This window comes from Amphibalanus amphitrite, unplaced genomic scaffold (genome assembly GCF_019059575.1).
Source record: "Amphibalanus amphitrite isolate SeventyFive unplaced genomic scaffold, NRLGWU_Aamphi_draft 000428F_arrow, whole genome shotgun sequence".
NCBI classification, from domain to species: domain Eukaryota; kingdom Metazoa; phylum Arthropoda; class Thecostraca; order Balanomorpha; family Balanidae; genus Amphibalanus; species Amphibalanus amphitrite.
Window position 1 is genome coordinate 344,028 of NW_024881922.1, and position 12,927 is coordinate 356,954.

Genomic DNA, 12,927 nt, shown 5'->3' on the forward strand with positions numbered 1-12,927 from the left:
GCTTTTTCGAATGCCGTTTGTATTCCTGAGATACGAGGACGGCCCGGGGGCCCTTTGCCCCCCCCCCTTCCCAACAGGACGTGGAACCTGCCAGACCTCAACGGGCTCGGGTTAATATTGCAAATATTTATTGCAACTGGTATGTTGAGTATATCAAGACACTTAAACAAGCACTGATGTGTTAATTGAAATTTCAAGAACAATAAAAATGGATCGAACTACCGTAAAACGATGACAAAAAGCAGGCGAATAATGGACCCACTTATCGTGAAGGTGCTTGAAAAAGTATCAATGGTACTTTCTCCAGAAGTTATACTTACTGGAGTTGACAAGAATGCGGTAGTAATCGTTGGGTACGCCATAGATTGTGTAGGAAATTCCTGAAACGAAAAGGGACAGTTTCAGACAGTAGCGTGTGCCATCCTACCTAGCTGATGATCGTTGTCGTCTGCATAGATGCCTAGTAATGGAAACAATGTTTATCTCCATGTCAACAGCTTCAGGACAATTTTTTTCTCATGGTGTTGACTTTTCAACACCAGTCCAGAACTCTTATCACACCGTCTACTAGAACGCATGCAAGTTTCAATTTCATCTGACCTTGCGTATTCATGGTTAATTTTACATCCGTAGCAAACGCAATAATGATTTTCCTCCCCTAACGACCAGAAATTGACGACTTATGTGCGACCAAAATACTCTACAGAAGAAAAAAATAGATGCAACCGAGGACCATCCAGATAAAAAATGAACGATTATCACACTTACGGCTAAATTCTGTTAGCAATCGGGCGCCCATAAATACCGTCTCACCTGTGGACTCTCCGGGCTCCGACTTGGGCTGGAACTCTGTGATGTCGTACAGAGACACGCCGGCCGTCTCGTCATCGGAGAGCGGCAGCTCGGTGCTGGGCAGGCACATACACACGTCCTGTGACACCACCACCACGAAGAAGCCCATGTAGAGACATGAGTAGGCGCAGTCCTCGCGGTTCGCCGGGCTGTTGTCGGGGGGCGTGAACGATCCCTTCACGGAACTCAGCAGACTGGGATCGACAAACTTTGGCTGTTGTACCTCTGGCAAAAGGAGATCATGCAGCATCAGAGCCCACTCATGCCCATGGCTTTTGGCAGCGTACTTTGCCTAACCGATTACCTGCACTTTCGTAACACTGCATTTGTTCGATTTTTTTTTAAACTCCATGACCGGTCTTAACCCTATTCCGGGCGTGCTTTGGAAGGTTCGATTCTGGGCGGGGGGGGGGAGTTCGACCCCCCTTCACATCTCAAAAACCACATATCGGAGCGACAAACAGCAGACGGCGTTTGATAGGTCGTTTAAAGATATAAAACTTTTATAAACAAAAAACATTTTCGGGTCAGGTCAATATTGAGGTCAACAGAAGTCCTCAACGATAAAATGTTTCGGGATTAGTTACTTATATAACTTTTGAATTAAGAAACATATAGACATAAACATAATACATTTTTGATGTTCTTGTCGAAGCGATGAGAAAAAAGTATGTGATGACATTCACAGGTCAATTCGATATTTGACCCAGGTCATTCACCAATGAGGTTGTGGGGTGTGGTCATGCTGCATACCAGAAGAGGCGCCTTGACCAGGCTGGTACCACTTACACGTCTTTAGCACCATCATGTCGTGATTTATTGACACAAAACGATTTATGACGTCACATGACCTCAGATGACCTTTCCCGGTGCCCCTGTCAATAAGCAGCACCAGGATCATCACCGATGAGATAATCTTCCATAGTACTAAAATAATCGTGTGGTTTTGACTCGCTTACACGAAGCAGGAGGCATTTTAATATTTTCCCATAGGCTTGCAATGTAAAGGTCACGAGTTTGGCCTAACCTCAGGTCACATATAAAGAAATTCTGAGATAAGCAAATTGCACGTACCGGTACCCTTACAAAATCATAAAGAGAAGAAATTGATCAGTCAAAAACTCTAGCTCTGGCGTGATTGCAAAGTTTTCTGAGGTGGAGTCAACAAACCGCCTCTGGTGACCTGACCTGACTCGGCAATTTTTTATTTGTCAAAATGTACGCAATGAATGCTTCAGAAAAGTCACCAGGTATGAGCTTTCAGTCTTGCGGCGTTTGGCAATGGCACAAGAAAAACCTGAGGGGGCCTTAAAAGCCCCCCCCCCCGCCCGGAATAGGGTTCTGACCGGATGCACCAAAATTACAACACATGAGTAAGGTGCTGTGAAAGACAAACATTTTATATTTACTTACTTGCGTTGACAACCAAGGCCATGTTCGTTGGCGACAGGAACATGCATTGCATCTCTACCGCATCTGCAACAGATCAGTAAAATAAATGTATGATACATACATTGGTAGGCAAGGACGGAGCTTCCTATCAATACAGTTGGTGGGGCGGCTGCCCCATCAACTTGGTATTTTTCCCACCAATAAGCGTTTTGCCTCACCAACTTTAGCTTATTTCTAAGACTTTCTTGCTTTGCAAATTAATCTTTTTCGCATTGAAGAGCTTTGGAAGGTCTGTTTAATGCGAAATATTATATCTGTAATGATAGGAATTGATTCAGTGTGGCATTTTATTCACCTTCATAATCGGACATTGTGGGTTTGACGACTTTTTGTCCCACCAACTTCCCTGGAAAAGCTCCACTCATGTTGGTATGGTATCCTTAGATGGGAAATAGTAACATGAATGTATTTTCATTCCCCAACGGTTTTTGCACATCATATCAAATAGCATTTGTGATTTACAAAGTATTGCTAACAAATAAATTAAGATATCCTAAAAGCCAGCGTAATGTGGTATCGTCTCACTTGGCTCGTAGGTCTTGGTAGGCGGCGCGGGCAGCAGGAACATCTGCCAGAAGCCCGGGCTGCTGGCCGGCTCCTCGGCGAGCTGCAGCGACGGCGGCTCGCTGCCCTCCCTCTCCATGCAGCACGAGCACTTGAACGCGCCGTCGGCGGTGGTCTGCTGTGCGCTGTAGCGGAACCCGCTGGCGTAGCAGTACGGGCTGCAGCCGTAACGGTCCTGGCCCAGCAGCGTGTAACAGAGCAGCGAGTCGGGCCGCTCGGCCACGAACGACTGCGGCACACTCCGAGACTCGGCCGTCACTGCCGGAGGGGGCGGAGGTCAGCGCTCAGAGCAGGGTGCACAGCAGGGTGACAACCTCAGTGGCGGACATTAACAGAACGAACCAGCTTTCGATTGAACGAATAACACCAACATGGCAAATGCAATAGTTAAAGAACTAAAAAGTAAGCCAGAAAGGGGGGGGTAGAATTCAACAGTTGATAAGTTTGAAGCTCAGCGGTCAGGCAGCGCACCTGGCCGCTTCAGTGTCAGGTCGATGTACTGATAGGGCTCCTGCGTGGCCTGGAACTCTGCCGTCCGGACGCCGTCCGTGTGGATCTCCACGTAGAACCTCTCTCTCATGGTGCTCGTGTGGATGATCTCGATGTAGCCGGGTTCCGATGGCACCGATGACGTCAGACCGGTGACGTCAGCGCTGGGAGCGCACCAGCACGCCCTGCGGAGCGCACGGCGGGTGGTTTAGATGACGCGGAGGTCCGACGACCGAGTAATCACTGACCGCTAAGTACTCGCGGGAAGGAGCATTGTCGCAAACGCGAAATAAGAAAGAAACGTCAATTGCAAAGAGTGATAGTATCAAACGGTAGCGCGGTATTGCATCCTCGGCGACATGACGAGTCACCCTGTGAAGGGACAGGGGATTCCTAGGTCACTGCGGAGAGCCGGAGAGGGACCACTTACGGCGTATCGCCCATCCGGAAGGCCACCCACGGCATGCCCATGGTGTTGCACTTGTAGATGCAGCTGATCTCCGGCCTGCTGGAGACGCTCGTCAGGACCACTAGCTGCCACAGGCTGCCGCTCGGCTGGTCGCCCCGCACGTAGTACGTCTCCATGGGCGCTGCAACGGAGGCGAGTTGTTAACTTACTCTTGTCGGATGCGAAGGCGTCATGCAATAGTGCAGATTTAGATTTTTAAAATTAAAACTAGGATGCATTCTGTCACTACCATAACGTTCATTCATCAACGTGAATTGTCTTTTGTTCTTTTGAGGACAGATGTTCTTCCCCTTTTTTCACTAATAGGTATTGATTTCTCACCTGAAAACATATTACTGCAACGGCTTACCTTTAGTTCCATCGTCGCCGGTATATTCAACTTGGGGATAACCGTTTATGTAGGATATTGTCCGCCTATCCGCTGAAAAATGGAAACGTGACAATGAAAAATATGCGTTAATGCGCAATAAAATAACCCATACGATTAATGAATTATTTCTGGCTTTATGTCTAGTAATACAAATTATAGCACTTACGTAATAATGTGTCTGCCTTTCTAAACCATTTAAGAAAACCAAGTGACCGCAGCAAATCTATTTTTGTACAGACAGCTGTTATTACGGTCGGTTTACTGTAAATATAAACCAAATTTTAAAAACATTGAAAATTTATGTTTCTAGAATTTCTCATTAAAATTTCATATCAATATTTCTGCAGCCCAAACCATTTGCAGACACATTTATGTGACTTACAGCTGGTCGTCAGGGGAGATATGTCGACCAGTTTTGCCTGAACGTCCTCAGGCTGCGGTGACAGCGAGTTCAGCTCTTCTTCCGTCAACGTTTTACCAACAGGATAGTAATACCTCCTGCAACAAAAGCAATATGCCACTATTAAACCATCATGATCCATCTTCACGCTTCGTAGATATTTGAAACAATCTGTGTCCACTTTGTAGGAAAAGACTGCAATTTGTTTATTTTTCAATGACCTTTTCTTGTTATTTATTGAATTTCCGATAAATTGTTTATATTACATTTGCTTGACAAATTTTGGAATCGCAGATTATCATCAGACCATGGCCTAAAAATTTAAAAAGTACTATGAATTCCTCAAACGCCTGTCACCTTCCTTTTCTACCTAATTAAACAGACTTTTCTAAAGACTCGTCTCGGAATGACAGTTCTCGCCACGAGATATGGCGCAGCCGACACAGCAGTTAACAATTCCTTTCACTCAGAACTAAAATACAATAAGCTATAGAAATCTTGACCTGTAATCAATGTTAAAGATGTTCACAATAAGCAGCGGTATTGAATATCATTAACATTACTTGGGCAAGAGAGCAACAAGAAGTGCTTCTGTCGAGTGTCCTTACATGTTCGGAGTTAGGATGAGTTGGGTCACGCGGTGGGTAATGAGCCAGAATATGGCGTCTTCTACCGTAGCCGCCGGTACCAGGCCCCAGGTGATTCCTGGCGTACTGAGCGACCACCGAATGCTTCTGGTTGGCAGCGGATCTGAAGAGACGCGGCAGCATGCTCAGGTAGGACCGCAACATAAACGTGACGGCAACAATGCACGGTAAGTCGGAGTTACAGTAGAATGTGTAATTGTATGTAAGTATATTGATTGACGCAGGCATGACAACAATGATGCTTGGGCTGTGGAGAATAATTAGATGTCAATATAACCGAGTGAAAACAAATTGTCCCATTACATAACATTACTTATTCAAAGCTATAGCTTTGAATATAATGAAAGATTACGCGCTTACCCTTATTCGAGTAGATAACAGGCACTCCTTGGCTGTTCACGACAACACGGAAACCTGAAAACATGACATTTCTCATGTAACCATGCAAGCATTTTATCAGAACTGGACACTGCGTTTGTTCGTATACCCACGTCGCAACAATCGTTGGATTAAAAATAACAAAGCGGCGAAGTGTTATCGATTACATATGCATGCACTTAACAGAAACACTTTAACACACTTTGATTTCATCCAGACAATGCACCTTTCGTTTAAATGGAATATACCACTTTTAACATGGAGTTTTGAACTGGAATAGCAAATTTGTAGCTTAAGCTGAGACTAGCACAAATCAGAAGCTTTTACGGCCCAACGATCACCCTAGGCAAAGATATTCCATTTCTCCGAAAAAAGTGACTTGTGCAGGAATGTGGTGCCTTGTAGAAAAATGCCCAGAATGCAGCCACATGTCGCATGGAGGCCAAACTCAGCCAATCATCGTGCAGTTGGTTTTGAACTGCGCAATATGATTGGTCGACGCGTAATAAGTTTCCGTGACAAGCACCGTTTAGCCTCTACCAAACATGAAATATAGTTCTTACTATATAAACATATTTAAAAAATTCCTTTGGTAAATATTATTTTCTTATTATTTTCTTTTCTGATCATTTGAAGCATAAAAAACAATAAGACTGTAGCAAAAACTAATTTGTTAATAGCGGTATATTTCCTTTAAAAAGGTATTTCTGGGATAGTTCCAAACAGTTAATCACAAACAGTTGATGATATGTCTGATCTTACTTGCTGTGACCACGGTCGGCTTTTCCTGCGGCACCTCGACAGCAGTGGACGGCGTCGCTTCAGTGTCCGGATTTGACGTCGGAGCTGTGGATAGAGGATGTGTGAGAAAGAATAGCTCACCCGACAACAAGCGCAGGAATATCCATTAGATCGTTAAAGATCACACGTAAACATCGTTAATGATCAGGGTAAACATTTGGAAGCGTACGATGTGTTACAAAATATTTTCGGACCATTAATTACCAAAAGATATATGGTTCTGCTACATTTATTATTCTAATATATTTCAAGTAAATGCAGAATAGGAAAATGATTGCGGACGTTCGGCTGAATGCGACCTTATATTGAGTTTGTTACGTACGACCCCGCAGGTATGATCTTCAGTTCAGAGAATGTAAAGAACAAATTTAATCAAGCATTTACGCCATTCACCTCATTCTGGCAGACACTTACCATATTTCTCAAGACGATTCAGAATGACGACCTCCATTTTCTCTCCGTCGGGTTTCGGCTGTGACGACAGCAGGTCCTCTTCCGACGGCACTCCGTTGGCCGGATAGAAGAACTCTCTGTAAATATTGGACGTTCAAAGGCAATGCGTTCATGAAAGAGCATGAGGCTCAGTCAGGGAGACATTGAATCGTTAACAGATCTAGCAATAAATTCTGCAGTCTACCTGGCATGACCGATGGGTCTGTATGTAACGGTCAAACCTAAGAAAATGAGCCTGCTTGCCATCGGTGATGTGATGGGAATATGTTCAATCAGCAAGAAATGTGTGAATTGCTGTGTGAAACAATGGGAGCATGATCAACCATAAATAATTTTCGCTCGAAAACTCGAAACTGTCAACGCAACCATGACAGACTAATTTGGCGTACTTGAAAGATGTAAGATAATTAAAACAAATGGCGCTTAAACCACAATTATTGGCGTTTGCATAACCATACCAATAAGAACGTTTCACCGGCATCGTATTCCTCACCCGTCGCTGGTGATAATGATGCAGTAAATGTGACGTTCAAGCAGCCATTCGACAGCGTCTTCGACGGTCGGCTGCTGCACCATCACCATCATCAGTCCCGGCAGCGTGCTCGGGTAGCTGGTGAAGTACTTGGGCAGCTCCTCTGCAAGATACGATACCCGGCTTATAATTCGCTGCAGCCGACTTCAGTTTCTACAGGTCTATGGTGACTCTGAATACATCGATCTAAATATTTTTCGATCTAAATATCCCCGAGGTGTGACAAGAACTAAAGACAAAACACGTCTTCATCAGAGATTGGCGGAGATAGGCTACGACACGATGACCAAATATTGCCATAAAAGATATTTCAATATTATATATTCCAATATCATACCTACACCTCGCTGAGATAATGCACTTATATAGTATTTAAACAAAATGAATAAACACTTAAAGCAAAAGGTACATTAATTATGTTTCTCACCGTTATTCTCCATAATGGTGACGACGCCATCCGGAGTTGTCTTAATAAGATAGCCTAAAAATGAAATCAAAATGTGAAGAGTGACGCGAGGATCAGACACTCCTACAGGACAATAGTGACGCGAGAGGTTGAAGGAAAATTTGCTCGAAATTGTTGAAATAGAAAATTTCCAATACAAAGATGTTTATGTGAATTGAGTGTAGGAGTACATACATTCGTACTCCATGCTGCACAATTCCAGTACAGCTCCTTTTTAAAAGAAGATTTGAAGTTTGAATGAATATTAACCTAAACTTACTATAGTCTGACAAACCTAAGAAAGAACGGATTTAACGTGAAGCAGCTATTGATGCACGTGCCTCTATAGATAACTTCCAATGCGCCCGAGTTAATTTCTGATAAATTTAAGCACAGATAGGCTATCTCCAATGTCAATGTACGTGTTAAGTGTTTCGAGGCGTTTTAGCTCCTTTCTTTCTTAGGTTTGGCAGATTATACAAAGCATTATAGTTTATTTTTAACGATGGCGGATCACTTTAAAGCGCAAAAATGAATATGGCACGAGACGAGCGGTGGGATTGAACAGAAGGTAAAAGTAAAATCAAGAGTAAGACGATATTTTTGGCTGACCAGTGTGAAAGGTGCGCCTGCTTCAATGCTTCACGTGCGCTTTTCTCTACAGCGCTTAACCCGGCGGCCGCTGGGCCTCCGCGCCACCCGCCGCGCCGGCCGCTGGGGGGGGGCATATATTTGCCCCCCCTTTACTTCCGCGGCGATATCGTCGCAACGCGAAGAGATAGAGAAGCGAAACTTTGCACACATCTTCCTGAATACCTAGCCGAGGTTGTGTCCAAATTTGGTGTCGATCCCATTTGAGATGACGTCACAGTGACGTCATAAGTCAAATTGTAGATTTGCGACTCTCAGTTTCCTCACGATACATCAGGTATATGGGACCGAATATAAAGGGCCGATTATTGGTTAGGAACTAGATGGAAGTGTACTTAGCTGTTTTAGGATGACAGCAGGTCCTGTCTAGTTCATTTACAGTTGAGTTTCATGCTCAGCGTCATCAGAAACGGTCCATATCGGAAAACGACAAAACTTTATGACGTCACTGTGACGTCATCTTAGATGCTACAACCACCAAACTTTCTTCAAACATTGCCTAGGTATTCATTTGAAGCTATGCCAAGTTTCACGCTCGTAGGTCATCAGGTTTCGGAGATATTCCACAAAACGTAAAGGGGGGGCAACTTTATGCCCCCCCCAGCGGCTCGTGGGTTAAAGTGATCCACCATCGTTTATAAAACAGACAACAGCAGTACCCATAAATGGTTTGAAGACTAATCGTCTTTGTAACTCATGCACACTGACAACATCCCCTCTCATATTTCGACATGAACCCTTCTTAGTACCTTTTCTTAGAACCGTTCTTATCAATCGTGGTCCTCACGGGAAACTTTTTTGCAAAATAATGAAATAATGGAAGCATTCCTACCTGGCAAAGACGTGGTGGTCGCAGGCTCAGCTTCGCTGGGAGAGCCTGCGGATAAAAACATCATGCTTAGTTCGTTTTTCTTTTTCAAAGGACTGGCTCCAAGTTCATAATCGAAGCTCTCACGGAGTTTTAGCAGCTTTAGCATCTGGCCAAGAATTTCTTACCGAAAAATATTCGGTTTCAAATTGTGCACGGTAAGTACCCGGAGATGGTGTCTTAAAAACCTAACATACTATGATAACGTCACTGGTGGCAGCAGGCATCCAATGTCCGTACGATGGGACAAAGTGTCGACGAATTAGGGGGAAACTTCGCTTTTCACTGTTGCCGAGGTCATAATCGAGTAAGCGGTTCCCGCCATGGTAGTTATACGTTGCATTGCAATACAAGTTCGACAGCATGACGTCACCACTGTTCTTATATCTAGTTCCAAAGACCAAAACGCACGCATGGAAATTATCGGGAAGAAATCACATGTTAAAATTAGTCGACGTTCGATTTTCTCAGGTTCAGTTTTTGCCCGTTTTGCTCGCTGAAACACGTGCTTATTCGAAAAAAACATACTTGGAGCCAGAGTCCCTTTGAAAAACGAGCCAGAGTCCCTTTTATTAAGCAGCTGATTGATTGTGCGCATGACATGGTTTCACAATTCTTCAGCGATGTGCTAATAAAAGATTGAGTGAGAGAGAGAGAGAGAGAGAGGAGAGAGAGAGAGAGAGAGAGAGAGAGAGAGAGAGAGAGAGAGAGAGAGAGAGAGAGAGAGAGAGAGAGAGAGAGAGAGAAAAAAAAGATAAGCAGAGACAGACAGAGAGAAAGAAAGAAAGCAAGAAACTAAACGAAAGAGGGAAGAGAGTGTGAGAGAGAGGGAGAGGGAGAGAGAGAGAGAGAGAGAGAGAGAGAGAGAGAGAGAGAGAGAGAGAGAGAGAGAGAGAGAGAGATAGAGAGAGAGAGAGAGAGAAGAGAGAGAGGGAGAGAGAGAGAGAGAGAGAGAGAGAGAGAGAGAGAGAGAGAGAGAGAGAGAGAGAGAGAGAGAGAGAGAGAGAGAGAGAGAGGGAACAGGACTGTTGTAGGTTCGGGCTTAGTCAGAACACTTGATGATGATGCGGGAAGAGTAGCAGATATTTTGAGAGAACTGATTTTCGTTGGCTCCGTAATGCAATGCACAGATAATGAAAGCCGCGATGACAATATATATTAACACATGGTTTCCCGTGTGTAAATGGTTTTAAACGCACGACGTGGATGGATTGGAGCACGAGTGTGTTAATGCACGAGTGAAACGAGTGCATTAACGCACAAGTGCTCCATTCCATCCACGAGTGCGTTAAAACCATTTATGCACGGAAACCATGTGTTAAACTAATTAATACATGCTTAACGGTGCGAATTTAAATGAAAATTAAACCTAGTCCATGCCACTAAAAAGGGCCCTTTATGGGAAATCTTAGAATAAAGTCAATGACCCTTCCGAGAAACTTCAGTCGAGAAAGTCATCACTGCACGCGCGTGCACCAATTTAAATTGGTGCACGGCTACCTTCGAATTAACGCACGGTTAATCTCCAGTGAACGCATCGTAAAGTATGTATGAATACACAATACCCACAATACCGCTCAATTAACTCAATTGTCTTAATGAATTGGCTGCTTTTATCCAAGCCTTACTTGTAGTGATGTCAATTACAGAAAATCGGAATACAGATTCCAAGACAAATACCAACCAAAACCGTGAGGAAATACCGAAACCGAACCAACTTGGGAACATGATGGGAATAGGCAACCGGTCAACAGACATGGTAGCCTAAATCTAGTCGGATATGAAAATTCTTCTAAATCCATAGGCTTTAATGCTAAATTGACTATATTTGAGAGGGTTTTATGAAGATACATAACCAGATACAGAAAAAAGCGAGATGCTATCTTGTAGATTAAATCGTCTACTATCTGCGACTTTTGAAGTGTTTTTCAATCGGAGCTACGGAAATCGTGTTCCCAAGAGACTGAAAGTAGCCATGCCTTACATTAGACCCTATGGCAAAAATTCGGAATCTGCGAAATTGGCCATTTTTACGTCTGATTTATGAAAATTCTAGACAGGATAGGGTAAGGTGCCTAATTAGCGACCCTTTCCGATTTGCGACCTACCTCCCTACAGAAAAACTGGCAGGAGAAAACGGGGTAAAAACATCGCCAAAAGGTCAGCCATACTTTGGTTATCAAATTAAGATTATTTTCCGGTCGTCGATGTTTCTGGTGGGACGTTTCAGGTGAGTTTAAATAAAAATGACGAGTTTCTTATCCAAAACGTGTGTGTTTGGGCCCTCTAGTCTCTGATGAAAAGCGATGCACATTAGGATGATGCACCTTTTTTATTCTGAATCGACATTCCTTTTTTAACTGATTGCCGTTTTCCCATAGTGAATCGCTGAACTGTGCACAGCATGGCGTTTAAAAATGTGTCGCAACTTATATTTCCTATTTGCGCCTGACATGGTCGCAAATAGCTCAAGAAGGGAAAGAAAGGGGAAAAGAGAGAAATGAAAATGAGTTGTTGCTGAAGCTTGCAATGTGTGGCAGGGGATGCCAAATGTCCTCACCGACTGCAGGGGTGCTGAATTCAGCGCGGACCTCGAATATCATACAAGATAGCCCGCAAAAATTTGGGTTTCCGCCTTCTTTTCGCCTTCGGTGCATCACGTGATCAGTTTTTACTTACGTAAATGTGTTGGATAAACGTTCCTGTCCGAGTGATTGAGTGCTTTGCGTATAGGTTACCTTTTTGAGATCATATTTCATCTTTTCAGGCGTCGCATTTTTTGCCATTTTTAGTATGGGGAAACCCATAGACTTATTAGCGACCCTCCCCGGTCGCTAATCGGGAAGAGTTCCCTATTAGCGTTTTTTGCAATGGTTTGCCAAAATGCTCACTACAAATATGTTAGAGAATATTGGGGCAGAAAATGACTATATTTTAATAGAAAAATGAACGATCTCTCCGAAAATCAAGCCAGTAACACAGTGGCAACCACAGAGCGTGAGCAATGACGGTTCAAATTAAGTGGGTCGCTAATTAGGCACCTTACCCTATATAAAAACCCGAGATGCTATCAGGTGGGAAATTTCATTGTCTATTACCGCTTTTCGAAGTGCTATTCGATCTGAGACCGGCAAATCGTGTTCCCAAGAGACTGAAAGTAACCCTGTTCTACAGCAAGACAATGGCAGAATTCTATTATTTGATGAAAGATATCTTAGGTGATAATAACCTTACTACTTATTGCAATGCTTCATTGGAAAGCTCAACACTGGCACTATCATCGGGCTTTGCATTGCTATTTCACAGAACAACAAGAAATAGCGTTTTGAAGCCTTTGAATATTGACTTACTTTTCATCGACGGGCTCTATCCCCATCACCACCAACAATTTTCCGGGAAATCAGGATTTTGCAGATATTTAAGCAGAATTCCAGAGCTGTGTTAATACTACGGCACTTAAATACACATTTTAAGAAAACTGCTTTTTCGTTAGCATGACTTAGGTCTCAGAAACAGCAATATGTCAATATAATGAGGAAAAATGAGTGCAAATGAT

At 43.5% G+C, this 12,927-nt stretch overlaps 1 protein-coding gene across 16 annotated transcripts in view; it reads right to left on the reverse strand.

The window, feature by feature from the left end:
- Window positions 1-12,927, reverse strand: part of LOC122391271 — a 101,074-nt gene that overhangs the window by 13,430 nt on the left and 74,717 nt on the right. For all 16 annotated transcript variants that reach the window (XM_043385053.1, XM_043385058.1, XM_043385055.1 and 13 more), the window contains 15 exons: window positions 9,336-9,380; window positions 7,835-7,888; window positions 7,369-7,510; window positions 6,837-6,952; window positions 6,384-6,467; window positions 5,604-5,657; window positions 5,205-5,346; window positions 4,579-4,694; window positions 4,176-4,247; window positions 3,788-3,947; window positions 3,340-3,542; window positions 2,830-3,126; window positions 2,266-2,328; window positions 814-1,077; window positions 321-380 (listed from right to left, as the gene is read on the reverse strand). In XM_043385053.1, the coding sequence (XP_043240988.1) occupies window positions 321-380; window positions 814-1,077; window positions 2,266-2,328; window positions 2,830-3,126; window positions 3,340-3,542; window positions 3,788-3,947; window positions 4,176-4,247; window positions 4,579-4,694; window positions 5,205-5,346; window positions 5,604-5,657; window positions 6,384-6,467; window positions 6,837-6,952; window positions 7,369-7,510; window positions 7,835-7,888; window positions 9,336-9,380 (1,872 nt within the window). The remainder of the gene's footprint in view (window positions 1-320; window positions 381-813; window positions 1,078-2,265; window positions 2,329-2,829; window positions 3,127-3,339; window positions 3,543-3,787; window positions 3,948-4,175; window positions 4,248-4,578; window positions 4,695-5,204; window positions 5,347-5,603; window positions 5,658-6,383; window positions 6,468-6,836; window positions 6,953-7,368; window positions 7,511-7,834; window positions 7,889-9,335; window positions 9,381-12,927) is intronic.